The sequence below is a fragment of the Nannobrachium achirus genome (assembly GCF_963921795.1).
Source record: "Nannobrachium achirus genome assembly, chromosome: 11".
Taxonomy (NCBI): domain Eukaryota; kingdom Metazoa; phylum Chordata; class Actinopteri; order Myctophiformes; family Myctophidae; genus Nannobrachium; species Nannobrachium achirus.
In genome coordinates, this window is record NC_137820.1 from 29,878,268 (window position 1) to 29,898,285 (window position 20,018).

Consider the following 20,018-nt stretch of genomic DNA (forward strand, 5'->3'; position numbering starts at 1 on the left):
TAATGGTAGTAGTCGTCGTAGGCTTTTCTGTGGTTGTTATTATAGGCTTTTCAGTGGTTGTTATTGTAGGCTTTTCGGTGGTTGTTATTGTAGGCTTTTCTGTGGTTGTTCTGGGCTTTTCTGTGGTTTTGATTGTAAGCTTTTCCGTTGTTGATTCTGTAATGGTCGTGGACTTTTCTGTGGTTGTTATCGCAGGCTTTTCTGTGGTTGTTCTCTGGACAGTAGTTGCGGTTGGCTTGCATGTGTCAATGTAACATTTGACTCGTATTTCGTAGTCAAGGCACATAGGTGGTATACCTTGGTCCTGGCCTTTACAAATCAATCCAACTGTGGGGTCACATTCAACCTTTTGTCCTAACTGAGCCAAAGACTTATCTTTGAATTGTTTGGCACGGCACTCGATTTCTAAAGGTTTGCTGCAAAGGCTCAAGTCAAAGTTCTTTATATCTTTTATGCTTTCAGTGTCATCACCATCGGAAGGGTAATGGTTACTTGTCCAATCTGACCATTTCAAAACATGGCAGGATGTGGTTGGCTGCACTGTTGTAGAAGTAAGGGTAATGGTAGTAGTCGTCGTAGGCTTTTCTGTGGTTTTTATTGTAGGCTTTTCTGTGGTTGTTATTGTAGGCTTTTCAGTGGTTGTTATTGTAGGCTTTTCCGTGGTTGTTATTGTAGGCTTTTCCGTTGTTGCTTCTGTAGTGGTCGTGGTCTTTTCTGTGGTTGTTATTTTTTCCTGTTCTCCTGTTTGTTTAACGGCTGTTGAAGCCTCTGGTCCTGTGACTATAGGTTGACTGGTTGTTGTTGTGATAGTTGTAGGCTTTTCTGTGGTTTTTATTGTGGGTGATTCCGTGGTTGTTGTAAGCCTTTCCGTTGTTGATTCTGTAATGGTCGTGGGCTTTTCTGTGGTTGTTATTGCAGGCTTTTCTGTGGTTGTTCTCACGACAGTAGTTGTGGTTGGCTTGCATGTGTCAATGTAACATTTGACTCGTATTTCATAGTCAAAGCACCTAGGTGGTATACCTTGGTCCTGGCCTTTACAAATCAATCCAACTGTTGGGACACATTCAACCTTTTGTCCTAACTGAGCCAAAGACTTATCTTTGAATAGTTTGGCACGGCACTCGATTTCTAAAGGTTTGCTACAAAGGCTCAAGTCAAAGTTCTTTATATCTTTTATGCTTTCAGTGTCATCACCATCGGAAGGGTAATGGTTACTTGTCCAATCTGACCATTTCAAAACATGGCAGGATGTGGTTGGCTGCACTGTTGTAGAAGTAGGGGTAATGGTAGTGGTGGTCGTAGGCTTTTCTGTAGTAGGTTTCAGTGTAGTTGGAATTGTTGTAGGTTTTCCTGTCGATTACAAAAGGAACAAGAGTGTGATAAGCTTGTCTTCATTGGGTCAGCTGTCATATCATCCCGAGGGGTTATACGGCAGCTGACCAATCATTTGCCATATCAGCCAGTGGCACTGTGTTAATCATTTAACTCATTGATTGCTAAGAAAATACTGCGACTTTCGCAGTTTCCTGCCGCGATAAAATGTGATTATCTTACCACTTTATGTGGTCACCGCTGTTTGCGTGCGCACGTTATGCATGCACAATTACTAAATCTGCGTGTATGATGCCATACAAGGACGATCACAAAAGGATTCATGCTAGCGTGACCAATCCTTAGCATGCTATAAGCATACAAGCTAGCAAGAAATGCTGCAGGCCATATGACACGATCTAGAAACAGAGAAAGGGGGGTTTGTCTACAAGCTCTTCAATGGGAGGAAGCACTTTATTTTTGGCACTTCAGCACCTTTTTCTGGCAATACTTTTTAACACATTCCATGCTCAGGGATGGAGATCTAGGTTTTGATCAAATTTGACGATTGTGTCCACACAAGACACGGAAACACGCACACGATCTCCCTAGAAAATGAGGCAAACTCACTGAAAACACTGTTAGAAGCAACTTACTTCATTAATTAATTGCTGGCATAGAGTGAGTTAATACATTGATAAATATGATAGTTAATTAATAACTGGGGGAACTCTGGCCTGGCTCCCAGAAACATCGGGAAAAACTCTGGCCTTGGCAATCAATGAGTTGTCACTGCACCCACATTCTTTGTATGAATGTCAGATTTGTCAAAGTATTTTTGAATTTAGGAAATGAAAATCTATTGATACTTTAATACAGACATCAATTTTAAGACACCTACCAGTCGTAGTAAACACAAAGGGTGTTGTGGTTTGGGGGACTGTAGTTGTAATCGGGCCTGTGGTTGTAGTGCACGGCTCTATGATCCTGGAAACAGTTCCATTTTCTTTGCAAACAGCCTTGATGCAGCTTCCATCTCCATCGTGGGTATGGTAGATGGTTTCTCCATAATCATATTGTTTACCTTGGTAGGTGCAATCACAGGCTAGAACAGAAAAATATATCAAATTATGACTGTGGTGTGGTGTGACTCGGACAATTACAAGCCCTAAAGCAGTGGTGGAAAAAGTACTCACACATTTTATCAAGTGTGTAGACAGGGTATCCATTCTAGTTTCACCTTATTACACCCACACTTTGCAGAGAATGCCTTTTTTGGGGGAGCTTTTTTAAAGCCATGGGCTTTGCCTTATGAAATGAAGGGCTCTTTTCGGAAGGAAACACCCGCATTCCTAAGAGTGATTATAGTCTGCGTGGTACAGTTTAAGTTAGCCTCACCCACAGTGGTGTTGTATGGTAAAAGGGGGAGGGATGATTTCATGATTACATTAAAGTGGTGTATTTCAATGGGCCTTTTGACTCAAGAGGCTTTCAGCTCAAAATTACACGGGGAAGACATGTTTGCATATTATAACCACACCTGGAGGTCTATTAGACTTAGAGCAATGTTAACTCCATGGACACATACAAAACAGAAAAAGTACAACAACAATGGCACCAGCTCTTTACTGATCTGCTTGCTGCCCCGCCCCCAAACAAATTATTTAAGTTTTGCATCAACAAAGGCCAAAGGTCAAGTTCACCATGAAGGCCAAGTCACCACAAGTCATATCTCGGATACAGATGGAACAAGATGTGTGCGTTGTTGACATATTTCTTATTATCTTATTATTATACTCACCGTTGATATCGTAGTAGCAATTGCGCTTTGTTGATGAGCAACGACTTAAAAAAAAGCAGAAACATGTTTGCATCAAATATCAAAAGTGGTCTTATAAAAAAAAAAAACGAATATACATTTTGAAACAGTATAATTTTAAAGTACCATGTGTAACAGTTGATTTCTGAGGGCATGGCTGCTCCGTCCTGGTAATGCTTTCCTTCTCCATCGTAACATCCACAGTCCTTCTCTGCAACACACTTCATGCTGCTTTCTTCCAAGTAGGTTCGCTGAGGAGGACATGTCGGATAGCAGCCTAAAAAATACAAATAATAATAATAATAATTAATGCCAGTCAGACCACAGAACAGGTAGAGGCTCAGAAGTACAATACAATGCTGCTACAGTAATACAGATGTGCCATTTCAAAACTTCACACATTCTGCCATATAGGGTATGCATGACCCGCCCCCCTAATCTAGACTGAGTGGCAAAACATTGAGCAGCATGGAGCATTGGAGTTTGGAAGTGCTCGTTGCAAATCACTCAACAGCCCTGCATACCACCTGTTTCTAAATTACACACAATGCAGGAGGCAGCAGGATGTTGTGTTGTTGCGCTTCCAAACTCTGACACTTGGAAGAATAATCACCTGCACAGAATGTCTTGACACTAAGTAGCTCATAACATGCCTAAGGTGGATTTTTATGAAACAAAACCTTTGCAGATAGAAAGAGGATAATTCAAGCTTTCAGTACAGCCGCAATGTTGGTGAGTTTAACTTTGTTTAATACAATCAGAAAGGACTTTTCTGTTTGGATGCATGTGCTGTCAATGGCAGAAATTATTGGAGCGGTGAAAGCGCTCCCAATAGACAGGTATGTCTGTGGCTGGCTGGCTATGTGGCTGGCTGGCTGGCTGGGTATGTCTGTAGCCTGGCAATACCTTGAGTGGCCACACAAGTTAAAGGAGGGGCGCTGTTGTGCAGACACACACACACACACACACACACACACACACAGATTCACCGCTCCACTTCGAACCGAGGTTTGATTTTTTTTTTGCCACTCAGTAGGCGTTCCTACATAACTTCCAGCAACAGTTATGTCACGCGCATTAACTTAAGCTTATAGATCAGCAATTTCTGCTATTTTTATGATTTTTATTCTGCTTTTGCCATTTGCGGGTTTCTGCAAAAATACGCTCCATTCTCCATAAAAATCAGGGGAAAAAAAGGCAAAACAGGGAAAGAAACCTGTGGAGAAAATTAATGCACTTGCAGGACATTTTCAAGAAAAGAGCAGTAAAGCCTGAATACTTGAAACGGCACACCTGTATATAGATTATTATACTATACCCTCCAGAGCTGGGATCTGTTTGGAGCATATTCCTGATGGGTTCCTGCATGTCTTCATGCATGGTTTTCCACAAGGCTGGTAATGCCATTCACATCCACCAGCGGGGTTGTAGAAGTCACAGAACAGAGCTACAAATAGAGGAAAAACAAGTGAATGATACTTCCCACACACGGGTCCGCAGCAGTGTGCCGACGGGCCGTTATTCCGACAGTAAAACTATAACCCTAACTCTACCCCCAACCCTAAACCTAACCTCAGTAAACCTTACCTCAGTAACTAACCTGCCGACGCTAAGTAACTAACCTGCCTTACGCTAAGTAACTAACCTGCCTTACGCTAAGTAACTAACCTGCCGACGCTAAGTAACTAACCTGCCGACCATGTCGGAACAGAGGATAGTCGGGATAGTGAGCGGACCCCCCCACACACACCCAAAGTGAGTTTGAAAACATGACCAATGACAAAAAGCTCCCCTAGAATATGCGAACGCAGCAGCAAGATTTGTGAACTGTTGCGATAAAAGAAGTATGTTGGCTTGTGTATTATGTAAATCTCAAAGGAAGATGTATTAACAATGATATTTCCTCCTGGAGCACTAGTTCCAGCTGGTTTCAGCAGGGGGCAGTGGCGAACCCTTTGTCTCAGAGAGCATAGAGAGAACAAAGAGAGCCTGTAAACAAAGGAAGTGCAACCTGTTGTGAACTTGTAGATTGGCTATTTTGTTACAGCAGTAGCCTTAACATTAATGTTCAGTTAAGGCCTAACTAAGTTATTTCATAGCGTAATAGTAGATGCAGATTAATTATCTCCATCACACATAGGCCTACATTACACATACATTCCTGCATACGCTGTAGTCTTGGGGGTTAAATGTAACTCTTACTGAAACATTTTTCACTGTGTACTTAAATTGCACAGTCAAGAATAGCTGAATATTGAATAGTGAAACACTGCAATTGTATCATTGCAGATAACATGACTGGCCCATTGTCCACAATTTGGAAGGTAGTTTGTGATCTTCACTTTTACAAAAGGCTAATGTGAATTCATTTAGCAGCATTTTTATCATTGCAGAAATGATAAATCGGTGCAGACAGTAGGCGGAAGAATAATAATAATACTAATTTCAATAGGGGCTCCAGCCTTTAAGGCTCGGCCCCTAATAACGTGAGTGTCTACCACACTGAACATGCTATTTCCAAAACCCTCCAGTTGTGCTAATTCCTTAGGCTGGACTCACACAGCTGCGTGAAACATCTTCTCCGTATCGTCTGAGAATGGCCACTGGGGGCGCCGTACTAATGCATTGTCAATGGAAGGTTGTTTGGTTTTTTGTCGTTGCTGTGTCTCTAGCTCAACCGCAGCCTGTCTTTTGGCCAAGAGACACGGCAACGACGAAACACCAAACAACCATCCATTGACAATGCATTAGTACGGCGCCCCCAGTGGCCATTCTCAGACGATACGGAGAAGATGTTTCACGCAAATGTCTGTACAGCGCCTTACATTCCTCCATCAGCTAAAACCAGAGACTCACGGCATATCTTGGGCGTCCTCCATCTCACACAGGCTCCAGCCTCGTTACAGGCAGCTGCGTAGGCCGCCACCGCTGTGCAGAAACACTCACAGTCCCCCCCAGTGTTACAGGCACACGAGTCCCTCACACAGGCGTCGTAAAACTTTTTGGGTTCCACCTTTTGACACAGGAAAATGTATGACCGTGATATTAGAACAGAAAAAGTAGTACAGCGCAAGTACAGTGAAAATACTTTTCCTTTGGTGAGCACTCGTACCTTGGGATGGCAGGCAGCGAACACACGGCTGTTGATGATGCTGCAGTGTTTGACGGCCCAGGCCTGTCGGTGGGAGTACGCTGTGCATGGGTTCTTCCCGAGCTTGGCGTCGGGGCAGCCGGACGACACTTTCCAGCTGTTCCCGAACTCCAAAGCGTCGACCACGACTTCCTGGCTCCTGGTGGTGAAATCGTTCCTGGCGTTTCCATCGTAGTTCCCGCACAGGCCGCAGAGCTTTCCCTGCAGGGCGTGTTATCGTCAGATGGAATCATGGGTAACATTATGACAGACAACGTTGAGTCAGACAGTAGAGTCTGTTCTCCTGTACTGCTGTGAACGCTGGACCCTGAAGCCTGCCTTACAGAAGTCACTGAATTGGTCCAAGCACGACCTAAATAGAAAGAAGGCTCAACTTACTCACCTTGAACTTGGAGCTGAGCTTGACCGCTAGGCTCGTCTTCTTGTCCCAGATGAGAATCAGTCCAATCTTGGTCTCAACCACCAGATACAAACCAATGCTGTAGACACGATAGGGGACGACGTCTCCTTTGCTTGGTTTGGTAACGTGGACTTTTTCATCACGCAGTTGAAGTTCATAGTCCTTAAAAGAAACAGAGCTTGTCGACCTTGTGTGCTAGGTTAGTTGAAATATCAGTGTGTTGACTTTAATAGCATGTCGTTGTACCTCCAAGATGAGCTTGATAACAGTGGAGCAGACTGATGATCCAGAAGCTCCACAGGGAACATTCTCAGCCATTACCTTGAAAGAACCTGTGGACCTGCTTCCACAGTAGTCCTGCAAGATGTTGACATTTGAATTAATGCTGATATAAGTCGTTTTCTGCTGCCATAAGCAGATTTTTTTAATTGTATTATAATGAGATGGCTAACATGCTCCCTAAATAAATCTGGTCTCTGTGACACTTCTAGGGGCCGCAGATGTTATAGAGTGTCAACATACAGGATCGGGTGACTGATGCAATGAGTGCCTTGAATGAGAGCTGACTGTCCAGGACAACACTAAGGTTATTAGCAGTTGGAACCGAAGTCGCCAGGGCGTTTCTATGGAAATAGTGAGATCCTGCATGGGGCAGGACTTAGCTGTGAAGAAGAGAAGCTCTGTCTTGTCTGGGGTCAGCTTGAGGTGGTGGGCTGACATCCACTGTAAGATGACCACCAGACATGCAGCAATGCATTCTTCCACCTGGCTGGCAGAGCGGGGGAAGGATAAAAACAGTTGAGTGTGTTATTAACCCTACGCGATCCCATGCAGGATTGCGTTACGCTATCCATTTTAATAGGTTTTAGAAGTCTAAATATCAATAGACATCTTTAAGCGTATTTGCAACGACTCGCTCTGAAATCAAACTACATTCATATCTCAGTGACTCCTAATTCAACATCGGAAACCTCTGCCTATTACCCAATGCAGTGGTCCTCCTCTGTAACCTGAGATTAACTCTAGCTCGCTGCTGGATTTGACTGTTGGTGTGGTATCAGAGTAGTTATTTTGAATCTAATCTGATAATTATATAAACTAATTCTGATAATTAGATCCAAGGAGGTGTTTTTGGAATATTAACTAAACCTTTGAATCAATACCCCAACAAGTTAGGCTACCTTTAAATTATAGGGTCAACACACACAGATTTTTATGGCTATACATTTCATAATGTTTGCTTCTAAAAATAAGATTTTAGAATGATGTATTTCACAGGTAAATTTATTACAGAAATAAAGGCTTTTTCAGAAATAGAAAAAGGCAAAAGTGTTAGTACATATCAATGTTCTAAATTTTGTCTAAGGAGGAGGATGGATCGCACACAGTGGCAAGAGTTGTCTTTTCTTTATTATTGCATTTGCAGATGAGAAACAAACGTTTCGGCTGTAAGCCTTCTTCAGTGTATCTGATACTGCAGGGTGTCTGTGGTCTATTTATAGAACCTATGACAGGTGCCCAGGTGGACACCATCAATGACAATCACCCTGTGAGGAGGATGACACCTCGCACCTGAATGGTGATTGCTATCAATGGTTAATGTGTAATAAGTCAACTCTTCTTTTCATTAAATAAACAATAGCAATACATGCATTTTTCTTTACCAATGTACACAAATACATAATCAACCATCTCATATTAAACCAATATTTGTCGCTGAGGACATCGGGCAGCAGATTGCCTTTCATAAATCAGCTTCAACCATTAGGATAACAAATGTATTTGCAATTAAACAGCAACTATAACCCTGTGAACGGCGGTAAGGAAATGATGACGATGCCCAATTGTCTTTTTAGACTATAATGTATATATCCAATGTGCCACATTTTTAGCACCAAAGTATTGTGTCAAGGGCTAAAGAGCCACGTTATCTTTTAATATCGGATAGTGGGCGGTGTCAATATTTCACAGCCGATCACAGAAAAGGAGACATGTTACATTCTTCATTCATGCCCAGGGGAAATAGTGTTTTTAAATGGTGAATCCAATAACATTCCCTTTGTAGGAGCAGTTTCTCATGATTACCACCTCTACGGTTAAGCCATACCTTTTCGATACCAATGCATTTGAGATCATCCACTTTGTGGTTCTGTTCACAGAAGTGACGCGCCACGGGTGATGTCACGTCAGCTCTTTTAATGTTGCTTCTGTGTTCATTCAGCCTTATTTTCAGCTTTCGGGATGTTTGGCCTATGTAATATTTATTACATGGGCAGTATAGCAAATAGATTACATGAGTTGTATTACACGTTATCAAAGACTTGATGTTAAACTCTTTATTGGATCGTGGATCATGGAAAGTGTTTGTTTTCACCATATTAGCACATGAAGTGCAGGCCCTACAAGGGAAGTTACCTAAAATTATTGGTTTAGATCTGTTAGAATAACAATCAGCCTTCACTAACCGGTCTCTCAGACTGGTTGCTCTTTTGAAAGTAAACATTGGAGGGTGTTGAAAAACATTATTTAGTGATTTGTCCGACGACAGTATGTACCAATGTTTAGCCACTGTGTCTTTTATCACTGAACTCAGAGGGTTATACGTAAGCACATAATTCACAGAATGTGGTTTCTTGAATTTGGTTCGCTTAGTAAATAATTCTTTTCTTTCGGCTTTATTTACCGTCTCAACCGCTGTGTGAAGGCATGACTGTGGGTAACCTTTTTCTATAAACCGATTCAACATGTTATCACTCTGAGATGTATAATCTCCTTCTGAGCTACAAATACGTTTCAATCTATACAATTGACTAACAGGTAGACTGCGCTTCAAAGGCGTTGGATGGTGGCTATCAAATAGTAACAAATTGTTTTTGTCGGTAGGTTTTCTATATATAGTGGTTTTCAATTCATTCCCCGCCTTTATGATTTCTACATCAAGGAAATGTATTGATTTCACACTCGTTTCCATTGTAAAGGAAATAGATTCTACACAAGAGTTTAAATGTTGGTGAAAGTTATGGAGTGTCTCCATGTCACCAGACCACACCATAAAAATGTCGTCTATGTACCTTGAATATTGTTTAATGTATTGGTTGTACATATTATTGCCATAAATGTAATCCAATTCAAATTTGCCCATGAAAAGGCACGCATATGCGCACGCTGAAGGGGATCCCATTGCAGAGCCATATAATTGTTGATAATGACTGTTTTCAAACACAAATACGTTTTTGTTGAGAATGAATTGCATCAATTCAATGATAAATTCATTCGGTGGTCTCTGCTCCACTCGCTTATCAAGAAAGTAGGCGAGTGCATCCAAACCTAGGGCATGTGATATATTTGTGTATAAAGAAGTTACGTCGAGAGTCACCAGCCAATCGTCATTACTCACATTTTTTATGGTCTCGATTTTGATCAAGAAATCACTTGTATCCTTGACAAATGAAGGCAGTCCTTTAACTAAATCCTGGACATGGAAATCTACAAACTTCGAAATGTTCTCTGTCACGGAGCCCCGACCGGAGACAATAGGGCGCAAAGGAGGGTCGTTGGGACATTTATGGATTTTTGGTAAGCCGTAAATAACCGGCTGAATAGGATGTTTATTAACCAAAAAATTCCCTTCTTTTTCAGTAATCCAATTGTTGGCTATCCCCTTTTGGATGATGGCTCTCAGCTCATCGGTGTGGTTTTCTGTGGGGTTAAATAACAACTTTTTGTAGTATTTCTTGTCAGTTAGCATATTTTCAATCTTATCACTGTATTTTTGTTTGTCCATTATAGTGATACCCCCACCTTTGTCGCAAGGCTTTATGATAATATCTTTATCTTTGGCTAACGTGTCCAGTGCCTTCTTTTCAGATTGGGTCACATTGTGTTTCCTATGTTTCAAAGTGTGTTTCCCGTCGAATTTGGTTTCAATCTCTTCCTCTACTAGTCTACAGAAAGTATTAATAGAATGGTTATTAACAACAGGGCAAAACGTACTCTTGGGTTTAAACACGTCCCTAATAACTGGTAATGTTGCTGAACTTGCAATAGAAGACTCAGTGCAGTTAAAGAAACCTTTTAATTTGATATTTCTAAAAAATTTAAACATTTCTGTTTTTACAGTGAATGATTCCGCACTAGGTGTAGGAACAAAAGATAGTCCCTTGGACAATACCTGCGTTTCATCATCAGTGAGTACGCGGGAGGATAGGTTGAATACAAGCGTCTCTGTTTGGGGGGGGATTACCAACCGCTGTGTTGGTTTCTTCGTCCCCTTCCCCCTCTTGCCCCTGCGGGGGCGCCTTCGGGTCTGTCTCTGTCCCGCTGCTGTATGCGTTCTGATGCTCTGATGGCTAGGGCTGGGGCTCTTCTGCCTCGGCCTAAAAAACGTTGGGATGAGGGGCGATATTCTTGCTGGGAGGTTTCGCTGTCGGAGGTGCTTGGCCAGTCGCTGGGTGCTGCGACTGCTGTCGTTGTCTGTCCTTGATATCTTGGTCGTGGGTGGTGGGGTGTCTGGGATAACCATGGGTATTCTTTTCCTTTTTTGTAGTCGATTGTATCCCTTCTGAATTTCCAAATTTTCATCTCTTGAATGTCAACCTTGAACTTGTCCACTTGGGCTTTGATTTCTTCCACTAGATTGTCCAGTGCAGGTTTTTCACAGATCCTCTTGGCTTCGTCCAGGTGGCTCTCAATAGCTGTCTTAGCTGCTGGTATTTGATCTTTTGTATGTGCGATGATGAGCAGCATTAGATCTTTTGAGCAGTGGTTTAATATTTCACACCACTTTTTACAAAAATCTAGATTGTCTCTCCCAATTGTGGGTTCAAAGTTGCGTAGTCTCAACCCCTTTGGTATTTTACCCGCACGATAATATTCGCTGAGTGTTCTTGCGTGTAGTTCCAGGCGCACCTCCTTTTGGTACGCGTGTAACAGGTTAGATCTTATCTCCCTCACGTCAAAATGAGACGAGGCGGTTGTCAGGGTGTCATCCCCGGGGACCAAGATGTTGTCGGCCTCTTCCTGGGTGAAGGTGAAAGAGTTTGCTTTTGACTCCGTCATTCTGTTGATCTCTTCGAATGTAGAAGACATTTTTCTTCTTCTTCTTCTCTTGGTCGGCAGCAGGTGGTTGTATTATAACAATGAATGAACTTTTTGGTTACCACCGCGCTCTGACTCTGCTGGTGCGGTATCCCTTTAGATCAACATGTAGGAGGAGGAGGATGGATCGCACACAGTGGCAAGAGTTGTCTTTTCTTTATTATTGCATTTGCAGATGAGAAACAAACGTTTCGGCTGTAAGCCTTCTTCAGTGTATCTGATACTGCAAGAATATCGCCCCTCATCCCAACGTTTTTTAGGCCGAGGCAGAAGAGCCCCAGCCCTAGCCATCAGAGCATCAGAACGCATACAGCAGCGGGACAGAGACAGACCCGAAGGCGCCCCCGCAGGGGCAAGAGGGGGAAGGGGACGAAGAAACCAACACAGCGGTTGGTAATCCCCCCCCAAACAGAGACGCTTGTATTCAACCTATCCTCCCGCGTACTCACTGATGATGAAACGCAGGTATTGTCCAAGGGACTATCTTTTGTTCCTACACCTAGTGCGGAATCATTCACTGTAAAAACAGAAATGTTTAAATTTTTTAGAAATATCAAATTAAAAGGTTTCTTTAACTGCACTGAGTCTTCTATTGCAAGTTCAGCAACATTACCAGTTATTAGGGACGTGTTTAAACCCAAGAGTACGTTTTGCCCTGTTGTTAATAACCATTCTATTAATACTTTCTGTAGACTAGTAGAGGAAGAGATTGAAACCAAATTCGACGGGAAACACACTTTGAAACATAGGAAACACAATGTGACCCAATCTGAAAAGAAGGCACTGGACACGTTAGCCAAAGATAAAGATATTATCATAAAGCCTTGCGACAAAGGAGGGGGTATCACTATAATGGACAAACAAAAATACAGTGATAAGATTGAAAATATGCTAACTGACAAGAAATACTACAAAAAGTTGTTATTTAACCCCACAGAAAACCACACCGATGAGCTGAGAGCCATCATCCAAAAGGGGATAGCCAACAATTGGATTACTGAAAAAGAAGGGAATTTTTTGGTTAATAAACATCCTATTCAGCCGGTTATTTACGGCTTACCAAAAATCCATAAATGTCCCAACGACCCTCCTTTGCGCCCTATTGTCTCCGGTCGGGGCTCCGTGACAGAGAACATTTCGAAGTTTGTAGATTTCCATGTCCAGGATTTAGTTAAAGGACTGCCTTCATTTGTCAAGGATACAAGTGATTTCTTGATCAAAATCGAGACCATAAAAAATGTGAGTAATGACGATTGGCTGGTGACTCTCGACGTAACTTCTTTATACACAAATATATCACATGCCCTAGGTTTGGATGCACTCGCCTACTTTCTTGATAAGCGAGTGGAGCAGAGACCACCGAATGAATTTATCATTGAATTGATGCAATTCATTCTCAACAAAAACGTATTTGTGTTTGAAAACAGTCATTATCAACAATTATATGGCTCTGCAATGGGATCCCCTTCAGCGTGCGCATATGCGTGCCTTTTCATGGGCAAATTTGAATTGGATTACATTTATGGCAATAATATGTACAACCAATACATTAAACAATATTCAAGGTACATAGACGACATTTTTATGGTGTGGTCTGGTGACATGGAGACACTCCATAACTTTCACCAACATTTAAACTCTTGTGTAGAATCTATTTCCTTTACAATGGAAACGAGTGTGAAATCAATACATTTCCTTGATGTAGAAATCATAAAGGCGGGGAATGAATTGAAAACCACTATATATAGAAAACCTACCGACAAAAACAATTTGTTACTATTTGATAGCCACCATCCAACGCCTTTGAAGCGCAGTCTACCTGTTAGTCAATTGTATAGATTGAAACGTATTTGTAGCTCAGAAGGAGATTATACATCTCAGAGTGATAACATGTTGAATCGGTTTATAGAAAAAGGTTACCCACAGTCATGCCTTCACACAGCGGTTGAGACGGTAAATAAAGCCGAAAGAAAAGAATTATTTACTAAGCGAACCAAATTCAAGAAACCACATTCTGTGAATTATGTGCTTACGTATAACCCTCTGAGTTCAGTGATAAAAGACACAGTGGCTAAACATTGGTACATACTGTCGTCGGACAAATCACTAAATAATGTTTTTCAACACCCTCCAATGTTTACTTTCAAAAGAGCAACCAGTCTGAGAGACCGGTTAGTGAAGGCTGATTGTTATTCTAACAGATCTAAACCAATAATTTTAGGTAACTTCCCTTGTAGGGCCTGCACTTCATGTGCTAATATGGTGAAAACAAACACTTTCCATGATCCACGATCCAATAAAGAGTTTAACATCAAGTCTTTGATAACGTGTAATACAACTCATGTAATCTATTTGCTATACTGCCCATGTAATAAATATTACATAGGCCAAACATCCCGAAAGCTGAAAATAAGGCTGAATGAACACAGAAGCAACATTAAAAGAGCTGACGTGACATCACCCGTGGCGCGTCACTTCTGTGAACAGAACCACAAAGTGGATGATCTCAAATGCATTGGTATCGAAAAGGTATGGCTTAACCGTAGAGGTGGTAATCATGAGAAACTGCTCCTACAAAGGGAATGTTATTGGATTCACCATTTAAAAACACTATTTCCCCTGGGCATGAATGAAGAATGTAACATGTCTCCTTTTCTGTGATCGGCTGTGAAATATTGACACCGCCCACTATCCGATATTAAAAGATAACGTGGCTCTTTAGCCCTTGACACAATACTTTGGTGCTAAAAATGTGGCACATTGGATATATACATTATAGTCTAAAAAGACAATTGGGCATCGTCATCATTTCCTTACCGCCGTTCACAGGGTTATAGTTGCTGTTTAATTGCAAATACATTTGTTATCCTAATGGTTGAAGCTGATTTATGAAAGGCAATCTGCTGCCCGATGTCCTCAGCGACAAATATTGGTTTAATATGAGATGGTTGATTATGTATTTGTGTACATTGGTAAAGAAAAATGCATGTATTGCTATTGTTTATTTAATGAAAAGAAGAGTTGACTTATTACACATTAACCATTGATAGCAATCACCATTCAGGTGCGAGGTGTCATCCTCCTCACAGGGTGATTGTCATTGATGGTGTCCACCTGGGCACCTGTCATAGGTTCTATAAATAGACCACAGACACCCTGCAGTATCAGATACACTGAAGAAGGCTTACAGCCGAAACGTTTGTTTCTCATCTGCAAATGCAATAATAAAGAAAAGACAACTCTTGCCACTGTGTGCGATCCATCCTCCTCCTCCTACATGTTGATCTAAAGGGATACCGCACCAGCAGAGTCAGAGCGCGGTGGTAACCAAAAAGTTTATTCTAAATTTTGTCTAAATCATCATTTCCATTTTTACACTATAATGATAATAATCATCATAGTAAGGAAGCAGAATAAATTCTTATCACCCGGACCAACCAACGGTTGATAATTTCCATTCAATACTTTACAAGTATGTAGATCCTGCATGGATCAAGTACAAGAGGTCTTACTTCTGCATGTTTTGTTTGTCATTTCAAATTACCCTTCACCCATTTAATGCATCCCCATCCTTTAACCGAACAACCAAATAATACATATCCTATTTCATCACAGATATTGTGCACATATCATTTAGTCCATTTCATACTTCAACATGATCAATACTGTTGATTAACTTACATTATTCATATAATTGTCATGTCCAGCATTTGACCTGAACTTTTGTGCATCACAAGTTCCTCTTTCTTTTTTTTTTCTTTTTTTTTTATCCCACGATTTTGCAACCCATTTTCACCCACTGCCAATTGCCTATGTAATCCTGGGCTCTGCTCTCCCTCTGCCGCGCCTGGGGAGACAACCGACTGACCTCATGCTTCCTTCAATGCATGAGTAGTCCAAGTTGTTTCTTTTCTTTTCACCTGACAGGGGGGATTTCCCCGGTATGGACATAGCGCGTGGAAGGAACACATTATTCCAACCAGTTCCTTTCCCCTCCATCAATCGCCCCGGCTGGCCAGGGGGAGGCATTAGGGAGGCATTATTGAGACCAGGATTACTGCATGTTTTTGTGAGGGTATCAACCCTAGGAGACACGGGGAGAACATGCAAACTCCACACAGAAAGGCCCTATCGCCGACCCCACCTAGGGTGTGGGCACTGATGACGCGGAGGGAGAAACACGCCCCCAGCACCCACAGCGTCCCCCGGCGGGAATCGAACCCAGGACCTTCTAGCTGTGAGGCGAAGCGCTAACCACTGCGCCACCTGTGTAAATAAGCTAAGTGCTTTCTAGGATCTCCTTTTAGTTGACCTTGTACCAGTGAACTGTACCGTCATGAAACTGTACCTTTTCCTATGCAAACTTCTAATAAGGTCTTCAATCAATCAATCAATAGATATTGTGAGCAGAGATGACAGCACCAAGGGATTTAGTGTACAGGGAGAAAATGAGGGGCCACGTACAGATCCCTGTGGGACTCTGTTTAGGAGGGTGTGGGGGGATGAAAGCAAACCTTTCAAGAGACCTGTTAGGTCCGGTCGGTTAGGTAGGAGGAGAACCACTTTAGTGTCGTCCCAGTGATGCCTATAGGTCAGCAAGGGTGTCCAGGAGCAGCTGGTGATTCACTGTGTCGAATGCCGCTGATTTTAACCCCAGGTTAGCCGGTTCATGCACCAATGAGCTGCTACTGACAGAGCTTCTCACAGACAGACAACAGAATAGTTTTGGAGGCAGACCGTGGCCTCTAATAGTGTCACAGAGACTAGATTTCCTTAGGGAGCCTTGTTAGCCGTCTGCATATAATAAAATAACATATCTTTTAAGCAACCGCCAAAAAATGTGCTTATGTCTGCAGAAAGCTGCTTATTTCAACTTTAAATGTGACATACAATCATCACAGACAGTGACTGAACTTAACCCCTTACTGTACGCCTTACTGTACCATACCTGAGTGAGAATGTATCCACAGTCACCATTAAACGTGAACCTCTTGTCATCAAAGGAGATGAAATGTCCTCTTCCGTACGTGGTACAGGTACCGTCGCACTGGTTGTTTGTACATCTCCACTTCCTTCCCGTGCAGGTGCTGTGACGACAAAACAATGTTCATCTTAGGTCATAATAATCAATTAGTCATTGTTTTATTTATATCATCCATGTAATCACTATTTACACTATCTCAGCTGATCATGGGTTCAGCCCTGTGTGTGTGTGTGTGTGTGTGTGTGTGTGTGTGTGTGTGTGTGTGTGTGTGTGTGTGTGTGTGTGTGTGTGCGTGCGTGCGTGCGTGCGTGCGTGTCCGTCCGCCATTTATTTTAATTTGTCAATGTACTAACGAAGTAATAACAATCTCATATCTTTTATTATATATTTTTTCTTATCAATTATTCAGCCCATGGAGACTTGAATTCATGTATTTTTTTTCTTTTTCTTTTTGCCAATAAGCCAATAATTTGACAACCAGCAATATGGTTCCCTATGGAGACACAAAGAGTTTGCTTTGTTCCCCATGGAGACAAAAAAGACTCTGCTTTGTTCCCTATGACAGTGGTTCTGATATGGGTCGGGACCCCCAGGGGGGTCTCCAAATTATTTTGGGGGGTCTCCAGATGATTAACTTTATTTGCAACATTGTTTTCTCACTCAACAGTAAACAAACCAGCATACAGTATAAGTGAATAGAGGGTATATCTGCACATTTCTAAAGGGACTTTTAAACATTGGCCAGATTGCTAAATATTAGAGTCAGAAATTGTGAAAATAGCCAATCTATATGCTCACAACACCTCGCATTGTGAGCATGTAGATCTGCTATTTTCACAATAGAACCGTGTTATACAAAATGTAATGCCTCAACTCTTAGTGCTCGTCAGGGTGGGGGGTCCCCAGTTAAAATATGATTATTTTGGGGGTCGCAGCCTGAAAAGGTTGAGAACCACTGATCTATGAAGACACAAAGACTCTCCTCAAATGATTGGCTCAGGAATGCGACCAAAACCAAAACATATCCATAAATTCAAGTCTCCGTGGAGCGAGTAATCAATAGACAAAAACTTCATTTTGGGGGTGAACTATCCCTTTAAAATACCCTTGGGCTAGTACACACTGCAAGATTATTTGCTCCGATTATGCTCTCGACGACCATTTCCGGTGCACGCCGACAAAACCCCCGATCTGACGCAAGATCGGGCTTTGCTTGCAGAGGTTTTGCTTGCTGTGTGTGAAAGGGCGAGAGAGAGCTTCCGGAGTGTTTCTGTTCTCATTAGTAGGGTGGCGTGGCTATAAAATCGTTCAATTTTGCGATACAAGCGCCAAACTTGGTAGATATGTTGATTGATATATTAGAAACAAATCTGGATATCGGGCCATCATAAATTTTGATTTTTCAAAATGGCCACTAGCGGTTTGTTAAACCTTCCTAAATCACCCTCTAGGAGCGACAGTTTTAGTGATAGGAAGCTGAAATGTTGCATGCTGTGTGTGCACGTTCATGTAAATTGGTTAAAAGGGGGTGTGGCAATGGGAGTGGCCTATCATAAAAAGGTGCATAACTTTGATATAGATGCACAGATTTGCACAAAATGTTGTAGAAAGGTTGGTCATGACCCAAATAACATCTGAGTAACTGTTCACACCATCTTCCAAAAAAGGGGTTTGTCATTAGGACCAGTGTAATACCAGTGTAGTACCAGTACAAAACCAGAAGCTCCCTGTGGTCCAAACACCCAGAGGTCGTAGCGGCACGGGGCAGGGTGGAGGAAGCATGGCTTGGCTTTGCATGTGCGCCTACTGTGGAGAGACGTGGGATACTGAATGAGGATACTGCCTCTCACCATGCGCTGCCTGGACTCTCTGCACCCTCTCCATCAGTTCCTCCCCCTTGATGTTATCATAGGTACTGAAGAGAAGCTGTTTGGCCTCGTTCAGTATCCCACGTCTCTCCACCGTAGGCTCACATGCAAAGCCAAGCCATGCTTCCTCCACCCTGCCCCGTGCCGCTACGACCTCTGGGTGTTTGGACCACAGGGAGCTTCTGGTTTTGTACTGGTACTACACTGGTATTACACTGGTCCTAATGACAAACCCCTTTTTTGGAAGATGGTGTGAACAGTTACTCAGATGTTATTTGGGTCGTGACCAACCTTTCTACAACATTTTGTGCAAATCTGTGCATCTATATCAAAGTTATGCACCTTTTTATGATAGGCCACTCCCATTGCCACACCCCCTTTTAACCAATTTACATGAACGTGCACACACAGCATGCAACATTTCAGCTTCCTATAACTAAAACTGACGGTCCTAGAGGGTGATTTAGGAAGGTTTAACAAACCGCCAGTGGCCATTTTGAAAAATCAAAATTTTTGATGGCCCGATATCCAGATTTGTTTCTAATATATCAATCAACATATCTACCAAGTTTGGCGCTTGTATCGCAAAATTGAACGATTTGACATGTTTCAAGAGCTACGCCGCTCCACTACATTGCTTTATTTAGGCCTAGAATAATTTAATTATTTAGCTATTGAAAAATAGCAGATATACAAGCTCACAGCGCTGCATATATCTTTGAATATATCTTTTTGAAAGTGAACATAATTTTGTAACTCAAATATTTGCTTCTGGGGGGTCCCTGATACAATATTTTAAGATGGGGGGGGGGGGTCCCTGGAACAACATATTTTGAGATGGGGGTCCGTGGCCAAATACATGTAGTTTTGGGGTTCCTTGACACGAAAATGTTTGAGAACCACTGACAGAAACATAGTTAAAAGATTATAAATAAATAAATAAACTCAGAAGGATTTAGAAGACATTTATAGAATCGGGTCAAAATATTCAAAGATTTGCAAATATTTTCAAGATTTTTCAAAAATAGCAGATCTACAAGCTCGCAGCGTGGCACTCGGTGTCGCGCTGTGAGCTTGTATATCTGCTATTTTTTTAATATTTAAAGCATAAAATGTTGCGTAATAATGTGTTCAGGCCTAAATGGGTTAAATAAAAATGTCTCATCCACTGATGTTGGCGTGGCGTGGTGCACTGGGGAGATTGTTGTGATCTGTGACCGTGACTCAAACTGGTCATCGGTCGCATAAGCTATGTCATAACTGTGCTCAGGCTGCGGCGCGTTCTAAAAATGACAGATCTACAAGCTTCATTGCATCTCTGTTGATATCTGTTGATAGCTTGTAGATCTGTTCTATTTCTGCATGCGGGAAATGCTGCTACTATAGAT

The 20,018-nt window shown here is 42.0% G+C and overlaps 1 protein-coding gene across 1 annotated transcript in view; it reads right to left on the minus strand.

Moving 5' to 3' along the window:
- LOC308294274 (mucin-5B-like) overlaps positions 1-20,018 on the minus strand; it is a gene marked incomplete at both ends in the record, with an annotated part of 76,263 nt that overhangs the window by 26,187 nt on the left and 30,058 nt on the right. Inside the window, 7 exons of the mRNA XM_080737001.1 lie at positions 4,449-4,577; positions 5,987-6,143; positions 6,243-6,482; positions 6,664-6,843; positions 11,278-11,432; positions 11,541-11,700; positions 16,727-16,865. Of these exons, the coding sequence (XP_080593127.1) occupies positions 4,449-4,577; positions 5,987-6,143; positions 6,243-6,482; positions 6,664-6,843; positions 11,278-11,432; positions 11,541-11,700; positions 16,727-16,865 (1,160 nt within the window). The remainder of the gene's footprint in view (positions 1-4,448; positions 4,578-5,986; positions 6,144-6,242; positions 6,483-6,663; positions 6,844-11,277; positions 11,433-11,540; positions 11,701-16,726; positions 16,866-20,018) is intronic.